At 40.4% G+C, this 26,361-nt stretch overlaps 1 protein-coding gene across 23 annotated transcripts in view; it reads right to left on the minus strand.

The window, feature by feature from the left end:
• CD44 (CD44 molecule (IN blood group)) overlaps positions 1–26,361 on the minus strand; it is a 97,763-nt gene that overhangs the window by 35,577 nt on the left and 35,825 nt on the right. For 13 of the 23 annotated variants that reach the window (XM_064288272.1, XM_064288274.1, XM_064288273.1 and 10 more), the window contains exons 2-7: positions 23,296–23,461; positions 18,330–18,463; positions 12,290–12,361; positions 9,195–9,428; positions 5,114–5,233; positions 778–903 (exon numbers count right to left, since the gene is read on the minus strand). In XM_064288272.1, the coding sequence (XP_064144342.1) occupies positions 778–903; positions 5,114–5,233; positions 9,195–9,428; positions 12,290–12,361; positions 18,330–18,463; positions 23,296–23,461 (852 nt within the window). The remainder of the gene's footprint in view (positions 1–777; positions 904–5,113; positions 5,234–9,194; positions 9,429–12,289; positions 12,362–18,329; positions 18,464–23,295; positions 23,462–26,361) is intronic. The other 10 variants (XM_064288277.1, XM_064288282.1, XM_064288285.1 and 7 more) reach the window with 3 other exon arrangements.

Below are 26,361 nucleotides of genomic sequence, written 5' to 3' on the forward strand. Positions count from 1 at the left end.
ATCCGGGCTCCTTTAACCTGAATCAGTTTTGATTAACTCAGACAATTCTTGAGTTCTGTTTCTGTATTGTAAACCTTTCCAGGGTCTCCTATGCCTTCAATTTAGGGTCCTCTATACCTTTTAATTGGAGCCCTGGTGGTGCAGTGGTTAAAAGCCAGGATGCTAACAAAAGGTCAGCAGTTCGAATCCACCAGCTGCTCCTTGAAAGCCCTATGGGGCAGTTCTACTCGGTCCTATAGGGTCACTATGAGTCAGAATCCACTTGATGGCAGCAGGTTTTTTTTTTTTTTTTTTTTTTGCCTTACACCTTTTAATTAACACTCTCTTAATCACATTCTCCAAATCTATTGCTTCAATAGACTGTGAGCTCAATTAGGGCAAGGACTCTGACATTTTTCATCTCTGCGTTCCCAGCACCTAGCATAGTAGGCACACAATGAATATTTGTTGTAATGTTTTAATATGTCATTCTCTGACAAAGCTTGATAATTCAAAGTTTACTACAGTAGTTAAAAAGACAATTTGTAACGGCGGATCACAGAGGTAAAGAAATAGGAAGAATAAGAGGCATTAAAGATATTTTTTTCCCTTTTTCCTCCAAATATATTTCGGCTTCCATCCAAATCATTCTATTTCTTCCTCCATAACCTCATCAAAGTATAGGACCATATTCATTTTTCACATTAACTATTCCCCAAGATAGATACCTATTTGCTATCAATCAGATTAATCAGTAAGCCTTGCATAAATGGTCTGACCATAATTGATTTTCCTTACTGGTGCTGGAGATAAAATCCTCATCATCATCAATGCCTGATCCAGAATAACTGGGGGGTTTGTCTCTTTCATCTTCATTTTCTTCATTTGGGTCCCAGCCTGCTGACATGGTATTTGAATCCGTACCTGTTGTGGTGACTTGCGTTAGTGGCTGAGTTGGATGCCAAACAATCCATTTGACAAAAGAAAATCAAGTACAGAAGGTATAATGAAATGCCCAAAGTTATAAGAAGAAAGACAACTGGCTTGAAGACTCCAAACTCTTGTGTCCTGTTCTCTGGAGCTAATATATGAATTTAAAAAGATCTTTACAACTGAATATTCTCTTTAAAGAAGTTAAAAGAATAAATATGGTCTTAACCCCACCAAAGATGAAAAAGCCAATGAAAATTCCCCCACGGTTTCATTTGTATTTATTATTAACTCATTAAACATACGTCATTGTAGCTAGGATGACAAGAATTGAATGCAAAGGTTTCACCTATACCTACCTGGCAAGTCACCTTCAGAAAAACCTTGGACTGTAAACCTACGTCAGTCATTTTTTAAATCTCAGAGTTGTGTGTACAATATGCTAATTCATTTACCAAATCTCTCTAGTATGAAATCATTGTAGCTCTGACTATAAATGAAAACTACATTGGAGTTTCCAATGGTACATTAGCATAGAGCAAAAATGCTAGTCAATTAATAGGGAAATCATTCCTGCCATTTATTAGTCAACCAAAATGATTGACTATGGTGAGCTGTAGTTGACATTTTGAGAAATTCCCATGTTTTCGTTTTGAATGCAGTCATAGAAAAGGAGATGGAAATCCTTCACCTCTTCTCAGTGATTACTGAATAAGAAGTCTCTTTATGGAAAAGGGGTTTCCTACATTTTGAGCGGTATGCAGGCTATCTTTGGCTTTTAATCCTATTAGTGTCTACTCCAATAATAGTTCCATTTATGGAGATATTCTGTATTTTGTTACAGCTAGCTTTGTTATTTATTTTCTTATGAAAAGTCCAGAACTTTTTATGACTTAGCTTACTTTAGAAGATATATGAACTATCTTTCAGAGCTAAAATTTTGTTCTGTCATCAAGAAAGATCTGCTTCTTTTCACAGTTTCCCTATTAGCCTCCCCCTAAGTTATATTAACTCTATAGAATAGAAAGAAGAAGTCTGCTTATTAATATTATAAAGCCAAACATCTCAGAGCTCCTGTCCTTCTAAAATCATCATGTAGACTTGTGAGACCAGAATGGACTTTAGACTTTGGTAATATCCCCAGAGGTCAATGAGATTTATTGAAGACTATCAAGAAACCATATGAAGTGAGATATTCATAACTCCTTACAAGCCACTTCTGTTGTGGTGTGGAGATGATTCTTGGAATGTAATGGCTGAAACCACCATGAAAACCAGTCCTTCACTTCTTCCCTATTGGTTGTTATTTCAGGATTTGTACCACTAGTGCTGGTCAAAGCTGTTGTAACCATGATTGAATTGATTGATGAAAGGTTAATTATCAGTTCCTAAGTTTTTTTTTTTTTTTTAAGGAAGAACAGTGTATATTCTCTTACACTTTTACTAATCAAGAAAATTATCTATACTTGATATAGATAGTGGAAAGAAAGAGAAAGAGCAAAGAAGCACCATTTTTCTTCCAGTGGCCAAATCTGGAATTCATAGAATGTCAGAGATGGAAGGACCTGAAATATCATCTGGATCATACTCCTCATTTAAATACGCAAATTTGTGTTGGACAGACCTCCCGACTTGTCTGAAGTCAGAAGGCTAATTAGCAGCAGAAAGGTCTGAAGAAGAGAATGAGAGCTGTCTTTGGGTTTGTCATGGATTTAATTGTGTCCCCCCAAAATATCTGTCAACTTGGCTAGGTCATAAGTCCCAGTATTGTATGACTGTCTACCATTTTGTCATCTGATGTGATTTCCCTATGTATTGTAAATCCTATCACTATGATGTAATGAGATGGAGTACCAAAAAACAAAAACCAAACCCATTGTTGTCAAGATGTTTGCAACTCACAGCAACCCCAAAGGACAGAGTAGAACTGCCCCATAGGGTTTCCAAGGAATGCTGGTAGATTTGAACTGCCGACCTTTTGATTAGCAGATATAGTTTTAACCGCTACACAACCAGAGATGGATTAGTGGCAGTTATATTGATGAGATCTACAAGATTAGATAGTGTCTTAAGCCAATCTCTTTTGAGATATAAAAGAGAAAAGTGAGCAGAGAGACGTGGAGACCTCATACCATCAAGAAAGCAGTGCTGGGAGCACAGTGTGTCCTTTTGAGCTGAGCTTCCTGTGAGGAGAAGCTCCTAGACCAAGGGAAGATTGATGACACAGACCTTTCTCCAGAGCTGACAGAGAAAACCTTCTTCTGGAGCTGAAACCTTGAATTTGGACTCGACTGTGGGAGAATAAATTTCTCTTTGTTGAAGCCATCCACTTGTGATATTTTTGTTATAGCAACACTAGAATACTAAGACAGGATTTTTAAAAGGCTGTAATATAAAAGAAGGATTAATTTTTTTTTTTGTCTGTGTTCCCAAGAGGCCAACCTAGGACCCATGGGGAAGAATTTCAGGGAGATATGCACTGGATTTAAAAAGTATTAATATGAACTACCCAATGATGGGTTTCTTCATAAAGTACTATGTTTCTACCACCAAGCAGAGACTGGAAAATCACATGAAAGTAAAGTTGTATTAAATAAATCAGAAGGTTTGATTGAACCAGACCGTTGAAAATCCTCTCCAAATCTGAGATTCCATGATTCTAAAACCTAGGTCTTTAGAATTCTAGCCTCTTGGTCTTCTACACAATCTCTCTTGGTCAACCAATATCATTCTCCTATAACTTAGGGTATATTTCTGCCAGCAATTCCAGACACATAATCACAGCAATCCCAAACATGGATGAAGAATGACACACAAAGTAGATTTATAAAAGATGCCTCTCCACTTTTCTCAGTTTAGAGTCTCAGTTTCCTACCAACCTCACCCACGGTCATTTTTTATATCAACACTATATTTTTCAAAGCAGAACAGGGCATTTTGAGATCAATTTTTTAAAATAGGATATTCAATCAGGAAAGACAGAGATGAAGCAATCCAAGGGTCCCATTAATAACAACAAAAGAGAATTGTCCATGAAATCGAAATTTGAAAACTTCCAAAGACTGTCATTTTTGCATTCATGATGTGCGTCAGAAGGATATCAGGTAAGAGTAGACCAAAAACTGAAAACAAGAGGCTGAAACCATCATTAAATCCCAAAACACAAAAGTCAGTATCGGTTTATTTTATCAAAATGTATTTCTTTTAACAGGAGAGCCCAAAAATGAGCAAAGAGGAAACACTACCAGCAAGACATTTTCCTCTGCACCATTTGTTCTATAAAGATGAACAATGTAAACATTTAAAAATACATCATCACAATCTTTTTTCAACATCACTCTTCCTCTTGTCTCCTCTCCCTTTTCCTCACCCTCTACCTCTCTCTCTCTCCAGCATTATCTTAATCATTACAATATGGCAACCATAATATCAGCACTATTTTCCTTACTGGACTATTTGTAGAAGCAAAGGATTTATTTTATTCAATCTCTTGTAAGATAAGCACATGTAATGGACCACTGTTATTGCTCTCCTTCTGCAGAAAGAATGCATAATTATTTTGAAATATGGTCATATCCTCCATCAACGAAAGTCAATAAGTGAACTTATACTTGTAAACTCCCATTATTATAGGTTGTAAATCTTTTCCCCCTCAAAATCTTCCAAGTTAAAATGTTTTGCAGGGATTTAGAGCTAATAGTCAAACATCCAGGGAACTTGTTAGAGGTCTAGATGCTATCTTCGAGCAGGAAGTATCTCCTATACTTGACAGTTTAGGTTTTAGGTGTCCAAACCAGTGTTCAGGGCCTACACTTCTCATCCATAGATCAATGTTCCCTTTTATTATTATTAACTTTGATAATTAGATTAACAGAAAGCAAGAGTATGCATTTTCTAATAGACTTCTTTCTAGAAGACATGTTTTGAATGAATCTCATAATCAAAGCCTCTGAAGGAGAAATCATTCTGATTCTATACTCATGTTGCCAAAAGGAAAACAAGCAGTATAGTTAGGAGCATCCATTTATATCCCTGGACACACAGGCCTCTCTGGTAAACGAAATGGTTACCCGACCCTGTTCTCACTAAGGATAGCGAAGGAACATCAGTAGGCAATTTCGGGATGATAATGGGCGCCCTCTTTCTTCACACTGAATGATCTGCCATTCAGGTCAACTGATAAGCAAAAGTTGTAACAATTTACCTGTTGTTGCTGCTGTTGTGACATCCTGAGTCTTAGGCTGTGAATTACCAAACCAGGACCATAGCCAACTGTTTTCCTCCTGAGCTGCTGCATGGTTGTCTGAGTGCACAGTTGCGGTAACTGGATCAATTATGAAAATATCATTTAGTAAGATCCCTCTGCAAAACCTTTACTCTCAGTTTTGTCTACATATAATATCAGTATTTATTCCAGAATGAAGATAAGAAAAGTTGAGACCTGGTTTTATCTTTCTAGCCTTCTAAAGTCTTCCAGAATCTTAGGGTAACACCAGAAATGCAAATTCTGTGTGGCTATCAACTCGATGCTACTAATTTTTCAAAGTGAGCCTCTTGAATACATGCTCAGAGCAAAATCAACCAGAAACTTCAACCTGTGATGGAAGAGATTTTCTATCTACTTGATTTGATGACCCAGCAATCAACCGAAGGTCCTCCATGTAGCATTTCATAAAATTGCTTTCCTTCATTTATCCTTAGAGTATCATTGGGGATGTTTGCCTGTGTCTTTATGGTCTGTGCATCATTGAACCAGATAGCTTGCAATGACAACTGTCATGTCAAAGCTCCACCCACGCCAATCAACTTCAATTCAAGCTTTATAACTGAGCAGGAACTTTTCAAAGGGTGTGTGTCCAGAGTGTTGAATTCAGGTAAAGTTCTCTTGAGTGTCCATCTACCACTTTCTGTCACTTTAAATTCTAATTCAGAATGTGTTATCAGGAGAGAAACAAAGCTGCTAAGTCAGAGAAATTATAGACTCTCTAATCAAATTATAGAAAGGATAATCAATAAAATTTTGCAATTTATAATCTCTCATCTGACTCTCAAGTTGGACTTGAGTCAAGAATGTTTTCCTATAGAGGCAGAATGGCAAAAATCATCAGGATAAATATCTGAACCAGCTGGGATCTTTAAAATTCATTTTGAGTCATACATCCATTTGAAGGCCTGATATAAGTTATAGCCTCTCTCCTCAAAAAATGTGATACTACACATACACACTCTCAGAATTTTGCTAATATAATTTCAGGTGGTTTTTGGATACCTCATGTCCTGTCATTGAAATTCCTGAGGCTCCGTGAACTCCAGGTTTTCAATCCCAGATTGACTCTATACATGCCAAACATCAAAACCTACATAATATGTTCTATGCTATAAAGAACACATTAGCTCAGAATAGAGAGATAGGAGCCAATTTCACCAATGATGCCACCAGATCAACCTGAGTACCCCCAAGGAAAATCCACAGACACCCCCTTCTGATTTCAGAAACTTTATTAAAGATCCTGTTACTCTCACCCTATAGTATACCAGAAAGAGATCACCAGAAAATAAACACAAGATAGAAACAGACAATATTTCTATCTTTCTGAAAGGAGTTGTGTGAGAAGGAAAAATGGAAAAAGTTACCTTAGCTAGCAGAATTTCCAATTTTCCCACCCAAGTAGACCCTGTCAGATCAAGGGGAAAAAAAAAAAAGTATTCCTTTGACACCCAGAAGACAAGAAAATAGAGCATTTCAAGGCAGAGCCAGCTTCCTGGGTTAGTTTAAGTTTCTGAATCCAAAGAATTCCAGATCACCAATAGGAAAAGGCTGATCACTGCCTCCAAGGCAGCTTTTCCAAGAATAACACTTATAATAAAAAGCCCACTGGAAGTTAGAACCTACCCAGATGGTTGTTCTTATTGGCTTTCCCTGTTGCCACCCACTAAGGACCCTTAAGGAAAGAATGAGGCAGCCAAGCTAAAGGCGGATCTCTGTGTTCTCAGCCAGCCCTCCTCTTGACCTCTGCCCTCCTGCATGCATTAGTGAGGCTTTGCAGTCACTCCCTCTTACTATAACCCAACTCAAAGCCCAACAGCCTGAAGGCTTTGGGCTTAGAACACAGGGTTCCATTCAGGAACTTATCAGTGTTAATTTTTTATAGTATGCCATATAGTACTTTTAAGTTTCCACCTGGTTGCTTTCTTTGACACTGTTGTTGGCATGGACTGATCTATTTGGAGCTGCCATTGACCTTATTGAATCCTACAGCAGCACTTCAATGACTATCAGGTTAACTATGGACTCATCCCTGATGGCAAATTAGTCTCTCTCTTCCTTAATTACTTTCAGAAACTTAGCTAAGTGTTCTAGAAGAAGGAAAGTACAACCCAAATCCTGAACTAGGTTCTAGTTAAGTCTCAAAGCACTCCCTTTCCTTTATTTCTGAAGTAGTACCTAGGCTCCATGAGGGTAGGTTTTGATTGGTATTGTCCAGTAACTAGAATCTCCAGTAACTACTGTCTAGCATAGACATTGTTGAATGAATAAATATCTTACTAACCCTTACTCCTCTTCAATATTACTTTCGAATGGTGTCTTCCACTGATCCTCAACATCTAGGATAGGCCTGGTACATAGTAGATCCTCGAAATATATTTGTTGACTAAATAACTTCAGCAGGAAAGCCACAGTCCCTAAAAGATGTGCTATGACTGTTGATGGGATGCATTAATTGCCTTTTCTAAAGTACATGGAAATACTTTATTTTATACAGCCTCTTAGCAGTTTGAATGTTAAAATCATTTAGTCCCCACAAGATGTATTTTGTTGAGATCGTCTTCTTTGGTAGGAAATGATACTTTAAGAGTAGACCTGTTCTGCTTCATGGCGAGACCATTAATTGTCATTTTTTCCCAACATCTGCCAAAACTGCATGTTCTAATAATAACCATGTTCAACGTGGCTGCCTTAGAAAGGCCAGGAACCCAAGAAGCAGCAAGTAGCCTATGGCACAGAATCATGGGTTTACAGGAGCTTCTCTTAAGATGGATTGTCCACAAAATTGCAACTTTGAGGTGGTACAATGTCTGAAGAGCCAGTAATTCTAGAAGTCATGGGCAGTGTGAAAAGATCTATTTTTTTAAATGCTTTAGGGAATCAGCAAGGAACGAGTATAACCCCAGGCCTCTTTGTATCATGCCTTCAGCAAGCTGCTAACAGAAATTTAAAACATGTTGAGCCAGGAAACTTAACTCAGAGCTCTTGAGGTTTCCCTGGCTTCTGGATGATATAAGGGATAGAAAAGGTCCCCATTGCAAACACTCACAAACCAGTAAATTTCTGCCACATGGTTTGGAGGGCCAGAATTCCACCCCTCAAGAGCCATAGCCAGGAAAAGAGAAAATTCAGACCATACTAGGAAAGAAGCTCAAGAAGCAGATGCCCGTTTGAGTTTGAATAATCCTCCACAGAAGGAACGTGGCCAATCTGGAAACTTGTTTCAAAATAAGCCACAAGGAAAAAGAAAAGAGGGAAGAGAAGAAGGAGACAAGAGGGAAATGTAAACACTTGCCAATGAAACTGAAGCACAAGGGGAAAAACCCACAGTCTAATGCAGTGTTTACATAGCTCCCCTCTTGTAGTTCCAAGGAATGAATAACCCACATAAACCCAAGGAGTATTAAGAGCTTACCCCAACAGGTTGGAATACAGAACTCTTAAGCTGATTTAATTTGACCTGATAAGTCCTCCAAATATGCTTACTTGAACCAAAAACAAGAGAATTGTTTAGTAAATCATGGCTCATGAGTACCACTGAATGTTATACAACTGATAGCATGAGTATAAATTAGATTGAAAACAAAAAAATACAAAGTTAAGCAAAAAGGGTAGCAGATGGAATAACATGTCTATTCTGTGATCCCAACTTCCTGAAAACAATCTTATCCCTGAGTAGATAAGAACATGAAGGAAACACAAAATGGAAATAGCCTCTATAGCAGACCTAGGTTGCCCCCATATCTCCAGGGATAAGAGGAAAAGGGAGACTCTTCTATAAACTTCCAATATGACACTTCTTGTCCCAAGGTAAGAAAAAATGGAATTTTACACAGAAAAAAAAAATGTAGGCAGTAGCATATGGAGCACTATAACCAAATAGCCTACCTCCCCAAATGATGTCATCTATATCTAGAGACAGGAGAAAATCAATATATGAGTACATATCACTCCGGAAGGTCAGGGACAGTCTGCAGAGGAATGGCTATTAGAAAGCACAGTGGTTCATTTTCCTTACTGGTAGTTGGTGTGTCCCCTGTGTTGTCTGTGACCCAAGGACCAGCTTTGTCTTGAGTCGGGTCTGCAGTTGGAAGATGGGTATGGAAGATGCTGTAACCTCCTGAAGTGGTTCGCTCACTGGATGATCCACTGCTCACGTCATCGTCAGTAGGGTTGCTGGGATTGATGTCTTCAGGGTTGGTTCTGTATTCTCCTCTTTTGGTGTAGCGAGTGCCGTCACGATTAACAATAGCTGAGAGAAAGAAAAGGAACTTTCAGAACTTCACAGCTTACATTTTCTGAGTACAGGGAAGACTGTGGATTATCACATAAGAGAACCCCGCTGCCTGGAGTTGATTCCGACTCATAGAGACCCCATAGGGTTTCCAAGGCTATAAATCTCTACGGAAGCAGACTGCCACATCTTTTCTCTCACAGAGCTGCGGGTGGTTTTGAACCGCTGACCTTCCAGTTACCAGTCAATAGCCTTACCCATGGTGCCACCAGGGCTCCTTATCACATAAGAGAGTGACTTCAATTCTATTTTCTTTTCTACTAAGAAAAACAACACCTAGATACGTATCCCATGGGGGGATAAAGTGACTGATGCATTAAGGGAGTGTATCCTCCTGACATTGGTCTGGGAAGGGAAAAAGGGGATGTATTTGAGAGTACCCAAGTTGGAATCCCAGCTCCACCATTTACTAGCTGTGCAGCTCTAGACGAGATAACTGTCTCAGCTCGTCCCCTCATTTATAAGATGCAGATAATAATACTTTCTGAATGGGGTTGTTTTAAGCATTATATGATACACTGTACATAAAGTATTCAGCCCAGTATTCAATAAATGGTAATTCTCTAGCCTGGCTCCCTACTCTCCCTTCTTAAGTACACATAAAACTTTTTGCTATTAATTCCATCTCATTCCAGAAAGGATTTGAAGGTGCAGTTGAGAAGGATATTAGCCTCAACAGGGAAGATACATTTACAAATCCATGAAGAATTGAGTTTTCTTTCTAAGGGACAAATTCCGTCCATTTAAGCGAACCCCTATGCCTGGCTAGGAAATTGGCATGTCTAAATACTGACAGAGCCTCTGCCATCCTCTGTGAAACTCAATCTCGAAAATGAATGTATATAAAGAAGATCAAAAGCTTTGGTTTGAACAAGCAAATGATTAAAGTGGAAAGCAGGAGAAAAAGCACAGATGAATTTGTTCATTGCTCCTCCCTAAAAGGATTTGCTGCCTTCAAGTCTTAGGCCACTCACTCTACAAGTGTCCATTTAGCTGAAATTATCATCTGCTATATTGCATTGGCGGCATAGTGGTTAAGTGCTACAGCTGCTAACCAAAGGGTCAGCAGTTCGAATCCGCCAAGTGCTCCTTGGAAACTCTATGGGGCAGTTCTACTCTGTCCTATAGGGTTGCTATGAGTCAGGCTCAACTCGACGGCACTGGGTTTGGTTTTGGTTTATATTGCATTGGTAGGACCAAAGATTCCTTTTGTCCACCTATCTAGCTTTCCCAAATGGAATGATTAATCAAACATAAATGCAAATAAATAAATAAATAAATAATTCCAAAGTCTCAATCACCTTGATAATCTCTGCAAATGAAGACCGGATAAGGAAATATCATTGACCAAACTCATATGGGTCTGAGCTTTTAATGAGATCTGTGGGGACCAAGGAAATGGGACACTTATTGAGTATCTACCCTGGGTGAGACTTTGTCTTGCTTACTTTGGACATGTTATCAGGAAAGATCAACCACTAGAAGAGGATATCATGTATAGTAGAGTGGAGGGTCAGCAAAAATGAGGAAAACCTTCCATGAGATGGATTGACAACGTGGCTGAAACAATGGGCTGAGCCAAGCATAGGAATGACTGTAAGGACGGCAGAGGACTGGGCAATGCTTCGTTCTGTTATCCAGAAGGTCTGCTATACATGAGCGGGAGCCAACTCCATGGCACCTAACAACAACAACAACTCCAGGGAAGGCATGCCTTAGACCTATTTTCTCTCAGTTTTCATAACAATTTCCATATGTTGTTCCACAAACATGTTAGAAAACTGAAGCTCAAAAAGACTAACCCATTCCTCTGAGATCACTCAGATGGTAAGTAAAGAGAATTTCCCATCAGGCCTGCATGAGACAGCATATCCCCCATGGTAGCCATTGTGGCATGAGGCTTCCCCTTCCTACTGCATGACACAGACCAGGGACAGTACCTTCTCTAACAGTGGGGGGATCAATTTGTGTGGTCCAGGAAGATTCTCCTCCACCTTCCACTACCAGCACAGTTACGGGTAACCACACTGAACAGATCTGGCTCAGTGGCAGAAATCAGGCCTCCTCAACACTGTGACACTTGTCAGAGAAATGGATTCGAAGGCAGCGAGATCAGGGTTGATAGGTGTACGTTTTAAAGTTCTGGTTGGGATTTTCTGCTTTTCAAAGTACCAGGTACATACTTCCATAGGTAGCCCAGATGGCTTTAAGTGAGCACGGTATGAATAACGTGGAAACACATACAAGGAAGCTTACACCCTTCATAATTACCTTGCAATACTTCAGTTATCTCAAACAGAAAATCTTTGCTTGGGGCCAGAGTGTTCTCACCCCGAACACTTGTTAATCCCCCCTCTGTAAGAGAGAGCATGGCTTTGACTCAGAGCCTTCAGCAACTAGAATTTGAGAACATTCCTTAATTTTTCTTAATTGTATTTTTAAGGTTACTTCCTATTTGTGATAGCTAATGTCGGCTTTCCACTTGCAATTTCTTTTTTAAAATAAATGTATTTTAAGTAGAAAAAAATGAGTCAACTAGAAGAAAATATCAAGTAAATGATAGTGCTGTGTACATGGATATGAAAAAAAATGTGAAAGTGGTTTTCAAATGACCGAAATTTGAGGAACAATGTATTAGGGTAAACCAGAGAGCAGTCTCAATCCATAGCAGAGAAAGGGGAAGAGATATTGAATCACAACTAACAATCTCTAGCCTTAGAGAAAGACTGCTATTCTATTAAAATGTAAAACATAGCAAATGCACCTGGTCCCTTTCCCAAGAATGGGAAAACTCAATGAAGATTAGACGAAGTACTTACTTAAGGTAACGTCTCCTAGAAAGGTATTGGGCAGGTCTGTGACTGAAGTACAATCTTCTGTGTCTGCTGGAGCTATGGGTAGAAAAAAAAGGGGGGGGGGGCATAAGAACTGTAAAAAATATGAGCAGAATCCATCCCATTTCTATCAGTTAATTAGGATAGAATTTTATTATAATTTGTCCCAAATAAGTTTCTTTTTCTGAAACTTGGTGATGTGCTAAGAACTTTTGTGACTTCTGTGATGCATTTCCCATTTTTATTTAGCTTCATAAATTTCTAGAAACTTCCTTGATTCCCTACCTGCCTCAACAAATGCATTCATTAACAACCATATACATTATATACCAGGTACTGTGGAAGATTGGGGTACAATGGTGAATAAGATAAACATGATCCTTCTCTAATGAACCTTACATTGGAAATGGTTTTAAAAGTTTATTATTATAAAATTAATGTAGGAACACTGTAAAAATGAAAAAATTAAGAAATGTATGAACTATAACGAAAAAATTATTTGTAATCCCAGAAACCATGGAAAAACATTGCAGACATACCCAATCAAATGTTTATCAAAATGAACTCCATGACAATCTGAAGATTAAAATAAAATAATCAACAAAGAATTTACTTGATAGAAATATTTAAAAAAAACAAATCAATTTTAGTTTTTTCATTAATGAATTAATTTATTTATTTAACTAATGTATTTTAAGTGTCTACTCTGTACTGACTGCTTCTCAACCCTGAGGCTGGCAACCTTTTGTCCAGGTACCCAGAAAATTTTCTGAGACTACATTACTGGTAGTCCTCTGTGCAGCTGTTTGAAGCCCTCTGAAAATAGGCTCTGAAAGTTCCATTCTGCATGCCATCCCTTGGGATCCTCAAAGAAAACTTCGGAGTATCTTAACCAACAATTCCATTCATGCCAAAATGCTCCATGCAGTCACTAAACTTTGTGTTATGCTCTAAAAACTCAGAGAGCTTTAAGCTGACTTTGCTGTTATATGAAGGTGGTACCCATTTTTGTGTTGTTTCTTTTACACCAAACTCGTGTGTGTGTGTTTAAATTTAAAATGGCAATTTAGTTGATAAGTTGATTTCTCCCAGAGTTGCTTCTTGTCAAAAAAGAAGAACAAAAAGGATGGATGGGTGGACGGATGAATGGATGGGTGTAGGTAGGCAGATTGCTATCACAAAGAAGGCTGTTGTCACAAGTGTTTCAAGCATCCCACCATAAATTGTTGGCTACTCACAACACTGGGCAAAAAAAATAGAGCAAAACAGGTTTCATTTGGTTCCTAGTCCCTGGGAGCATCCTTTTCCACAGATAAAGGGGATGTCTTCTACCTGCCTATCTGTTTGGCCTCATAGTGAAACTAACTGGCAGCTCTACATATTCAAATGGAGACAAGCAGGCTTTAGAAAAAGCCATTCTTGCAAAAGTTGATCTAAAAGATTTCTCAGAAGGGTGACTCTTCAGAGAAGGGTCACCTCCTTGGTAAGGTCATTCCTCACCATCTAATCCAATTTAGACCCTCATCACTTCCCCCACACCCATCACCATCACATATCACCCTGCTGTCATTTCGTCTCTGTATTTCCCACATAAGATATCTAAAATTTTCTCATTCATTTTACCTGTTGGCTATTAATGGCACATCTCCCAACTCCTACTCTCTACTACACCCCCCACCCCAGCATAACAAGATGTAAACACCATCAAGATGGGTGACCTTATCTGTCTTGTCCAACACATTTATGTGTGATGGGGACAGAAAAGTACTCGACAAATACTTGCTGAAAGAATGAAAAGGGGGAAAATAGTACTAATATAATTAATTGGCTAAGACTCCGTTCTTCCAGTAAGCATAACTAAGATGTTAAATTCCAAAGTGTGCTGCATATACAAACAGGTTCAAGGGGGTTTAGATAAAGAATGGCAATACCATAAGAAACAATTAAAGGAAGTTACAGATATGGCAGTTAATTTATTCATTCGAAAAACCTCCCCCAAATTCAAACATAACTGCAAGTAACAGTCTATTGGGAATCTCCAGAAATTAAGTTTTAATAGAACAGGGCACAGTTTCAAAAACTAAGACAGTTTTCTAAATGTTTAGAGCATTTGTTCAAAAGGACCCCTTCATGCTCCAGTTCACCTTCACCTTTCTAAAGAACATCAAATCTGGCAAGCACACTAAGATGGATGGTGACCCAAATGTGCAATTAATACACTCACACTCCTGTGTCAGATAACAGGGCCTCATTAGACAGGCTTTTACTCCATTTAATGAGCACTGTCCTGCTCGGAGAATTAGGGCTGGTAAGGCTTTCCTGAACCTAAGGAATTGTTAGAAAGACTCTGAGGTCTGGTGGGCTGCATTCTCAGAACCCTTGACTCCATCCCACCAAAATAGCCAACAGAAACATTAATTATTCAGTCTGGCCAATCATCCGGTGCATATACAAAGGCACCTTCCTCAATGCTTGATACAAATAAATAGTTGTTGAATAACTGAGGGAATCAACAAAGGCAGGAATGTAGAACTCTCCCTAAATTTTACCTTCAAAAGAGGATGAGGTGATGGTTGCACAACGTGTTTGTTGTAATTGGTTATACTGAACTGTACATGCGTAAAATGTTGAAAGGGCAAATGTTGTGTCCTTTGTATTTTTACAATAATAAAATTAAAAGAGAGAGAGAATGAGTTGTTTCACTGAAAGCAAACTTAAAAAATAAACCAATTCAACTCAGTCCTCTGGGTTGTTAACACGGAAGTCACCGGGCTCATGCTGGACCGTAAGGCTGAGAGGTAAAGCAATATAAATTGCGAAGCCTTTTCAAGGATCTGACTTATTGCCATTTGTAAATCAAATGCCATGTTTCACAAAAATACTGCTGAAATTTTAAGCCTACACAAGCTATGTGCCAAGACCAAGCTGCTTTACTACCTGTGGCTAGTTTATGGAGGATCACACCACTGGGACCTGGCCACCTGCTTGAAGTTTTCAGGTTCAAGGTCTTTCCAATGAGATTGTTTTCATGGAGCAAAAGGTTATCAAGGTCTTCAATTCACTTACCATGTCTGTCATCTGCCTCTAAGTCAAGATATTTAGAATTTATAATCCTCAGACATATACTCTTCTCCCCTCCCTTCATGTGTTTTTTGTCTTATTGCTTCAACAAGATTGCTAACACCTTTAAGACAAGAAATATGGCCCCTGGTTCTTTCCTTACCCACCTCTGCATACCATGGTGCTGAGAACATATGGTTGATCAAAGAATACTCTTTTTAAAATTTAAAGAATTTATAAAATAAGCCTAACCACATTGACTAAATACGTGAAAAACAGAGAAAAAGAAAAACATTACTCGTAACTCCACTACCTTAGTTCAGTCATTTTGGTATACGATAAAAAAAAAAAAAAAATTTGCCAAGTTGATTCCAGCTCATGATGACCCCACGTGTGTCAGAGTAGAACTGTGCTCCACAGGGTTTTCGATGGCTGATTTTTTGCAAATAGGTCTCCAGGCCTGTCTTCCAAGGCACCTCTGGGTGGAATGAGACACACCCCTAGCAACTCCCAGTTTTCCACTGAGCTAGTTTTTCTCTTTCCAAAACTAGGAGAAAGCTAATAAATACTGTTGACTCTCTGCTCCATGGACAAATCCAACCTCTTGGCCAAAGATAAGAACAGAGGGAGGAACATCTCAGTAGCAGCCTGCCTAGATGGCTTCAATTTCAGGCAATAAAACAGTGTGAGCTTCTACATTATTGAGCTAAGGTTCTTTCTGGCAAGTAATGCTAACTTGCAAAACAGGTGAGACAGTGTAAATACACAGCTACATAATTTAATCACATATACTCATTTGACAAGATTCAATGGGAGAAGCAACAAGCAGCGCCCAGAGATTCTTGGGGGTCTACAGTCTCACACTAGCCCCTTCCCACATGACTGATCCCTTTATCTAAAGCACCAAAACAAAAAACCAAACCCAGTGCCGTCGAGTCGATTCCGACTCATAGCGACCCTGTAGGACAGAGTAGAACTGCCCCATAGAGTTTCCAAGGAGCGTCTGGCAGATTCGAACTGCTGACCCTTTGGTTAGTAGCCAAAGCACTTAACCACTACACCACCAGGGTGTCCAACACACAGTCTTCCCAAAATCTTCCCCTGATCTTTTACGCCAAGGTGGAGCTAACTAGACCTGTATTCCTCTGTGTCTATGTCCTCTTCACTGTACTTGCATGTGATTTTTCTCATGATAATGTGATTAGAATGAGGAACTGGGTCTGAGCCATATACTATTCAACCTCAGTTGGATTCTCTCCTTTTGGTCAAACTCCATTTGTGTTCTTTGCTCACCTAACAGAGAGAAGTAAACATTCTACAGTTGCCTCCTCCTTCTTTTGCACGTCTCCTCCACAGGTTTGGTGACCTCTGTATATATTTGTCATAATTTACGGGCTTCACACACTTCAACTAATTAGCCTTGATACTTTCCCTTTCTCCTAAACTCTAGATTTCCTTCTCTGAATTCCCACTCTGATCTCCATTGCTCACCCAACAATGGGTGGGTGGTGTAGCCTAAAGCCACTGATGTCATCTCACAATTTCCATGTAAATTTTATATTAACTACCATATATAACATCTGTTTGTCTTGTACAAATAATGTCTTAAGTCATTTTCCAGCTAACTTAACATTCCCCTCCCATCTTCAAAGAAGATTGATCTTCCAAGAAGGTGTACCAAGTTTATCTTGTGGCTTCATCCTCTCCTTCACACAATCTTGAATCTTCAGTGAGAATAGAAGGCCCAGTGTGAGAAGTAAGATGCTTGACTGTTGACATCCAAAAATCTGACGTTTATGGTTTTGACCCTTCTTAAAAGATGCTGAAGAGCCATGATGCAGAGAGTTCTTTAATTTTGCTGGGACCCAAATTTGAATTGTAAGCATGTGCTTCTAGGCTAGTGATTGAAAGCAAGTTCCATAGACAGAAGGGAGCCTGGCCAGCTGCCTTTAACTTGGTTTTCTTATTCTCTAGTTTCTGGGCTCTGCAATAGTTGGATAAGGAACACTCAAGAAAGTCAAGAGCTTACTGTATATTCTCCCAGCCTTCTCTCCCACCTCCAAATACACTAAATACCTCTCAGCTAAGCCATCTGGCTTTCATTCAATGCTATCATTCGATTCATGTCACTCCCGTATTCAAAGCCCTGAAGTGACTTCCTACCACACTGAGAACTGAGTACAAACTCTTTACAATGGTCTAAAAGGCCCTATGTGATCTGGCCCTTGCTTACCTCTCTGACCTCATTACTTGGCATTCTCCCCCCTGGTCACCATGCTTTAGCCACCCTGGCCTACCTGCTGTTGTGGAAACAAGTCAAGATGCTCCCACTTGACTGACTTTGCACTAGCTGTCCACTCTGCCCATGGGCTCACTCCCTTACTTCAGTCAGGGCTCTCCTGAAGGCTCTCTTCAATGGTGCTTTCCTTGATCACCTTCTCCAAAACAGCATTCCCAGCACTCTTTAGCTTCTTACTCTGCTTTATTTCTGATTTTTGTGCCAACCAAACTTTGGTTTTTTTTTTTTTGCATTTGCCTTTTTATATTGTTGTAAAAGTATGGATAACACAACATTTGCCCTTTCAACATTTTTCGCATGTACAATTCAATAAAACCAATGACGTTAATCATGTTGTGCAACCATCACTAATATTCTTTGCCAGATTTCCCATCTCCATAAATAAAAACTTGATGCTACCTCAATAATGACCCTCCCTCCTTCCCCATCCTTCCTGTCCCTAGTATCACTCTCTGACTTTATACAAGATATTTATTGTTTGACTTCCCAGACTTGCCCAGAAGCACGATGGAGGCAGGGATCTTGTCTCTGCTGGAGAGATTTTCAGTGAATATTTGTTATATAATGAAAGTTACTCAAGCTCTAAGATCAAACCATTGTCAGTAACGCTGCCAAAGGGTTGCAAAAAGCCACCCACAAAATAAGGGCAATCCATTTGGAACCAACCTGAAGAGTTGAAGCAATACGTGTCGTACTGGGAGGTGTTGGATGTGAGGATGTACACCCCTGTGTTGTTGGCGGCACAGATGGAGACAGGGGTGATCCGGGGGATCACCACATGCCCTTTTATGAACCCGTACCTGCCAAAGAAAAATAAGGGGTTACTAACGTGCAAGGCTGTGACAGGGATTTCATAATACCCATGGAATGACATTTAAGGCAGTGCAACACTTTACTCAATTCACCCTTAGGGGTGTTAGAGGTTTCAATAATTGAGCTGTGTGAAATCCAAAAATAACAGCAGAGAGGCAGAGGGAAAGAGATCAACAAAGCTGACATAATGACAAGGTGATTTTATTTACAGACCTAGGAAGAGATTTCTTCTTCTTCTTCTTTTTTTTTTAATAGAAAAGAGTCATGAAAGAAAAAATTGATTTCAAATAAAATTTGTGGTCAGTGGTATCAAGTAGGTTTGAATGAACAGAGGAAAGCCCCGGGGCACGGGAGAGAGAAGAATGACCACTTTATGATGTGAGAGCCACTCTGGCTCTAGACGGCCTTCACATTTTCCAGAAAGTACATTTTTAATGATCAGCTCCCGTAAGATAGGAAATAAGTGGCTCTTCATTTCAGTCTATAAATTTCAAACTTGGGGTATGGGGAAGGCGAGGCTTGGAGTGGTATCACCTGCCTTACCGTCCACCTCTCCCTCCCCCCACTCTTCTTTCCTGGCCTCCTCTTTTCCTTCTATTTCCTTACTCCATGCACCATTATTCCAAAGATGAAGGCTTGCTTATATGCTGAGTACACAGCACATGTAGTCTCATGAGATCCCAGGCATAATTCTTTTGCCAGTGGAAATAAATTGGCTGTCATTATGGGAGTAATTGCAATTACGTAAGTAGACAGTAGAGTCCCTGAGTGGTGCAAACAGTTAATGCTAAGCTGTTAACCAAAAGTTTGCAAGTTTGAGTCCACACAGATGCACCTTAGAAGAAAGGTCAGGTGATCCACTTCCAAAAAACCAGCCATTGAAAGCCTTATGGAACAGTTCTACTCTGACACACATGGGGTCACCATGGTTGGAATCAACTTGATGGCAGCTGGTATAAGTAGGCCGCAATGTCTCCTCAAAGCTGAGATTTTCCAGAAGCAGCACAGCCAGAGAAGCACTGAAGCCCCTCTGCCCCACCAAGGAGTTCCTGTTATGGCTGGAAGCCATTTTCAGATACAATGTTCAGCATCTCAGCTTGTTTGCATCATCATACTCACTAAATACTTATTCTGCAATTTCTTCTGAATATAAAATGCCTCAAAATATGAGATGTGGACTGAGAAAACACCATTTGTAAGGGAAGAGGTGGTGGCACGGGGAGGACAGAGAAGGAGAAGCTAAATACAGCACGTTTTTGAAAACGCAATGCTGGCTGAAACGTACACCACAGATCCTTTTAATGTCTCCTGCCAGGGGCAAGAGTGCAGTGCCCATAAGACCTGTGAAAATGTCTAAGTTTGAAGTTTCTAAGCATATAGAACTCATTATGTCTATGTTGCAACTTTAGCTCACATGACTAATGCCTCATCCTAATGGACAGACTGGTTTTCCTGAAATGTCATCAGCTTTGTGGGGGGAAGGGTTAATACGTTTCCATATATCTGAGAACTGCTACTAATCAGGGTGGGGCAGACAAAAAAGAAAAGCTGCTAAGGTTTTATCCTAGCCTGGGAGACTACGCCATCTCTTCTCTGGCAGACATCTGATTCACAGCTACTGGAGTGAAACTATGGAAATGAGTTTTGCAACACTTAATACTAGCCATGGGTGGAACGATAGATTTCTTTGGCACAGTGTGTATATATATATATATATATATATATAAATTTTGGGGGGGGTAATAATAATCCTTGGTGAGTTTATGCACCTCTCCTTAACTTCATCATGTTGACAAGTATAGATAACACTGACATGCTAGAATCTAATACATTTCCTTTGTAAGTTTTATTGCATTTTCACCATATCACATCAACTGCAGGTTTTACATCCCACACTACAAATGAGTTGGAGATATTAAAATTCATATGTGAGTATATGGCATGAATAATTTCCTGTTCACGGGGAGGAAAGAACATGCAGCAAATACTTCCATTTCACTGTTGCTCTTGGTTCTTCAGGATGCCTTCATCATTAAAATCTGGGTTCTGGGATCAGAAGAAGCAGAGCCTTCTTGACTTCTCCAACTACAACTGACGTGGTCCAGGGCAAGCTGCAGAATGGCTCTAAACCTCAGTTTCTTCATCCATAAAATGGGGTAATAACACCCACCTTAAGGATCCCTGGCGGTGCAGTGGTTAAAGTGCTCGGCTGCTAAACAAAAAGGTTGGCAGTTCAAACCCACCAGCTGTTTTGTGGGAGAAAGTTGTGGCAGTCTGCTTCCGTAAAGATTTACTGCCTTGGAAACCCTATGGGGCAGTTCTACTCTGTCGTATACGGTCACCATGAGTCGGAATCGATTTGATGGCAATGGGTTTGGTTTTGGTTTAATGCCCATCTCCAGTATAGTTTGAGGACTAAGTGAGGGATGTCGTCATTGGGCAGCAGGGCTCCTAGGACTTAAGAGTTCAATGTTTAGCCAGTGGCAATAGTAAGAACTTCCCTGATTCTCAGCACATGAAAACATTTCTGTATTTTGCAAATAGGTCTTGTCTGTAGCTTACAATCAAAATTTAGCTTACTAAGTCTACTTTCTTAGGCTAGTGGCCTACTCAGGGCCATACTTAAAAAATTAGCCTTGGGAATAGAAGAAAAGGATTTGCTAATTGACCTTCCTTCAATGCATCATACAGTCCAGGTTCAGTAGCTGCCAGAGCTATCTCTCTTTCCCTGCCCTTGTATATTCCCACAGACCAAGCTCTGAACATATATAAAAACCCATTGCCGTGGAGTCGATTCAGACTCATGGTAACCCCTGTGTTACAGAGGAGAACTGTGCCATAGGGTTTTCTTGGTTGTAATTTCCAGGTCTTTCTTACGCAGTGCCACTGGGTGAGTTCCAACCTCCAACTTTAGGTTGGTAGTCAAGTACAAACCGTTTGCACCACCCAGGGACCTTCTGAACACATATATTGTTGTTGTTGTGTACCATTGAGTCGATTCCAACTCATAGCACCCTATAGGACAGGGTAAAACTGCCCCACAGAGTTTTCCAATCTTTACAGGAGCAGATTGCCAGGCCTTTTCTCCCATGGAGTGACTGGTGGGTTCGAAGTGCTGACTTTCAGTGAGCAACTGAGCGCTTAACGATTGTGCCACCAGGGTTCCTCTGAACACACATAAACCAAACCAAACTTGTTGCTGTCAATTCAATTCCGACTCACAGTTACCATATATGACAGAGTACAACTGCCCCATGGGGTTTCCCAGGCTGTAATCTTTACAGAAGTAGACTGCCCCATCTTTCTGCCAAGGAACAGCCAGTGGGTTCACTAGCCAATCTTTCGGTAAGCAGCCCAGGGCTTAACCAATGCATGACCAGGGCTCCTCTGAACATACATTAAAAAAAAAAAAAAATTTTTTTTTTTTATACATAGGTGCCTATAATCATCTACCTTCTTTATTTCAAAGCAGTGCTGCCCAATAGAACTCTCTGTGATGACAGAATTGTCCAGTACAGTAGCCACTAGATGCTTGAAGCTAACTGAGCACTTGGAATGCAGTTCATGCCACTGAAGAATTGAAGTTTTAATTGTATTTAATTTTAATTAATTTGGATGTAAATAATCGCATGTGGCTAGTGACTACTATATTTGGACAGTACAATTTTAAAGATTCTCCTTTACCTTTTCAGGAAAAGAGTCTCAACTACCATGCATAGTGCGGTATATGTGTTTACCTTACATTTAATGGTTTCTATAAACGGTCCTGCAGCATGACTTTTAAAAAACCATCTGTGTGTGAGAATGTGCATGCATTGTAGAGAAAAGGGAACCACATTACCTAATTACATTGCAACAGCAGAAGAGGCAGCTGCTGGTGGGGTGGAAACTTCAGAGCAGTTGTTAAGATTACCCAGACCTTTTATAAACCGGTTGCTATGGAGTTGACTCATGGCTACCTCGTGTGTGTCAATTTGGCTGTTTTTTTGAAAGTAGATCACTAGACCTTTCTTCCAAGGCACCTCTGGGTGGACTCAAACGACCAAACTTCAGTTAGTAGCCAAGCAGTTAACTGTTTGCACCACCCAGGGTCTCCCATACTCTTACAGTGAAAACAAAATAAACCAAAACCCTTCACCGTGGTCATCGCCACTGCTCACTGTGCACCACTGGCCACAAAACCATCAGAAATTCGACAATAAAGCCATTGCCTGTTGCAACTATCCTGAAGCTAAATGGCTTAAGCCCTTCTCTGTGGAGAGTTGTGATACCTGGTAGAGGCCTTGAAGGGTCCTCCGACCCTTTTCAATCAGTTTTTATAAAATAAATTAATAACTTTCAAGCCTTTTACTTTCTCTCTCCAGCCAGGACAACATATAAGAAAAACAGAAACAGACAGAGAGAGTTGTTTGAAAAATCTGCTTTGAGCAAAGTCTGTAGGGCCAGGACTACCAGCCACATATTTATTTTAAACACTGTTATTTGGTGTACATTTTCTTGTGGTTCCGACAATGATACTGCACACGTACGCCTTCAAAGCCAGAAGAGCGCTGTGGAAGCAGTTTAGGCAAGGGGATTCCAACAGATGACCCATAACGCCTCCTCTGGGCTTCCCCACTATGATTCACAAAGGTGTCTTTAACCGACTTTAAATTTCAGTTGTCATACAGGTTCCAGATCAACCTGGCCAAGTTAATAGGTGGGGCTGGCTCTCCACGCAACAGTTCATTCACTATCAGGGAGCAGCTTCCCGAGGCGTGAGCTCTGCCCCGGCCTTGGGCAGTTGGGTTTACCCAGCGGGCAGATGCTGCCCTCTTACCTGCAGGTCTCAAACCCAATGCTCAGGGCTTTCTCCATCTGTGCCATTGTAGGCAGGGTGGTATTGAAAGCCTCGCAGAGGTCAGGCGCCTCGGTTGATGAGATGCTGTAGCGGCCATTTTTCTCCACGTGGAATACACCGGCATATCGGCAGGTTATATTCAAATCTGTGGGATGGAAGAGAAAGGTTAGATTCTTTTGCGTAAATAATTTGGAGAGGCTAAGAAGTTCATCCTAGGGTACACTTATTAAAAAGTCAAATAAACTTCTCTACTGGCCAGTCTTTAAAATTCACTCCAGCATCCCAAAGCACCACTACTTTAAGCTCAAATCTGAGATTAGACAGATGAAGTAGTTATCACTCTTAAATTCTCCCCATCAGTTTGCTCCACAACAACATTTTTAAAAACATATGATTTATTTCTGATTATTTAAGCAATCCAAAGTCCTGGAAAACTCACAAGAAGTGGGGAAGTGATAAAAGTCCTGGGTGGTGAAAATGGTTTGTTCTTGACTACTAACTGAATGGCTGGTGGTTCAAATCCACCCAGCCGCAGCATGGAAGAAAGCCTTGGTGATCTGCTTCTGTATAGATTACTGCCAAGAAAAGCCTATGGAGCTCAGTTCTACTTTGTAACACATGGGGTCACTGTGAGTCAAAACCAACTCAGCATAGTGTCTGGGGTCTTAAAAGCTTGTGAGTGGCCATCTAAGATACTCCACTGGTCCCACCCCATTTGGAGCAAGGAAGAATGAAGAAAATCAAAGACATATGGAAAAGATTAGTCCAAAGGACTAATGGACCACAACTACCACAGCCTCCACCAGACTGAATCCAGTACAACTAGATGGTGCCTGACTATGACCACTGACTGCTCTGACAGGGATCACAATAGTGGGTTCCGGACAGAGCAAGAGAAAAATGTAAAGCGAAACTCAAATTCACTAAAAAAAAAAAGACCAGGATTGCTGGCCTGACAGAGACTGGACATACCCCAAGAATATGGCTCTGGACACCCTTTTAACTGAGTACTGAAGTCACTCCTGAGGTTCACCCTTCAGGCAAAAATTAGATAGGCCCATAAAACAAGCAATAATACACGTAGCTCAACCATGTATACGAGACTAAATGGGCACACCAGCCCAGCGGCAATGACGAGAAGCCAGGAGGGGACAGGAAAGCTGGACAAATGGAAATAGGGAACTCAGGGTTGAGAAAGGGAGAGTGTTGACATGTAGCGGGGTTGGCAACCAATGTCACAAAACAATATGTATATTCATTTTTTAATGAGAAACTAATTTGTTCTGTAAACCTTCATCTAAAGCACACATACACACACACAAAGAGATTTAAAAAAAAAATCACAGCAATGGGTTTGGTTTTTTGGTTTAATGAAAGAAAAGCAAGTCCACCACTCACAAAAATGTAGCAAATATTTTGCTGTATCTTATTCCAATTTATTTTCTGGAGATAAACGTTGTTTTTGTTAGCTGCCATCAAGTTAGCCCCCAACTCATAGTGACCCCATGCAAACAGAATGAAACACTGCTCGGTCCTGTGCCATTCCCATGACAAGTTGTGGATAGAACCATTGTGAGCCACAGGGTTTTCACTGGCTCAATTTTGGAAGTAGATCACCAGGCTTTTCTTCCTAGGTTGTCTTACTTTGCCAAAACCTGTTCAGCATCTTAGCAACATGCAAACCAGATGGGTGGTGCCTGCATGTGAGGAGCACTGGCTGGAATCAAACCTAGGTCTTTTGCATGGATAGCAAGAATTCTACCACTGAATCATCAATGCCTCAATGGATATATATACAGTATATATCCAGGGATCTGTCCACCCTCATGGAAAGAGGTCGATAGTGTCTTGTCATGAAGATTAGAAAAAGGAGCTAGCCCTCCAAGAGTTTCTTTATAATGTACATATATATAAAAAATAGTTGAAAGAGCACTGAATATACAGTTTTAAATCTGAGAGTACTTCTTGCATTTAATATTGTGTTATGTGCAGTTTCCCAAAATCAGGTGGTGTTGCTCCCTTGCTTATAACCTCCAATGGCTTCTGGTGGCACCCAGAATAAATTTCTTTATGATGGCCAGTGAGACCTAACATGACCTGGTTCCTGTCTTCCTCTCTAACCTCCAAGTAGCTCACTCTGCTCCAGGCACGAATTTTTTCTTCAGCTCCTTCAGACGCTCTGAGTTCTTGCTGGTCTTACCCAAAACCCATTGCCGCCGAGTTGATTCTGATTCACAGCGACCCTGTAAGACAGAGTAGAGCCGCCCCATAGGGTTTCCAAGGCTGAATTCTTTACGGAAAACAGATTGCCATGTCTTTCTCCCATGGATCAACTGGCGGGACCGGATCGCCGACCTTTAGGTTAGCACCCGAGTGCTTAACCACTGCACCAGGAGGGCACCTATATCTGCCTTCCGCCTCTGTCTGAAATGTTCCGTCCTCGGGTCTTCACAGGGGTGGTTCATTTCTGCCATTCGGAATTTCACCTCCACAGCCCCTTATCTTAGAGCCCTGCCCTGAGTATCCTGGTCCAACTCCCAGCCTCTCCCTCAACACACCCTGCTTTTGTGTCTTCATAGCAACTTGTTTATTTGTGCATTTGGTTATTATCTCTCTCCTCTTTCTGTAATATAAGCAAAGTCTTTTAAGTCATTTATGGCTCTATCTCTAACACCTACAAGAGTGCCTGGCATAAAGTAGATCCTCAACAAATATTGAGTAAATGAACGGCTCATGAAAATTTCCTTCAAAAGACACTTTTGTGTCTTTATGACGTACTGATATATCCAAGGAAACCCTGGTGGTGTAGTGGTTAAGTGCTACGGCTACTAACCAAAAGGTCGGCAGTTCGAATCCGCCAGGTGCTCCTTGGAAACTCTATGGAGCAGTTCTACTCTGTCCTATAGGGTCGCTATGAGTCGGAATCCACTCGACGGCCCTGGGTTTGGTTTTTTGGTTTGATATATCCAAGACATGTGGTTTGCTACCCAGAGCGCACGTCACTGACAATGAAAGGCCAACTGCTATCAACTGCTTACAGGATTA

This window comes from Loxodonta africana, chromosome 7 (genome assembly GCF_030014295.1).
Source record: "Loxodonta africana isolate mLoxAfr1 chromosome 7, mLoxAfr1.hap2, whole genome shotgun sequence".
In the NCBI taxonomy this organism is placed as follows: Eukaryota; Metazoa; Chordata; class Mammalia; order Proboscidea; family Elephantidae; genus Loxodonta; species Loxodonta africana.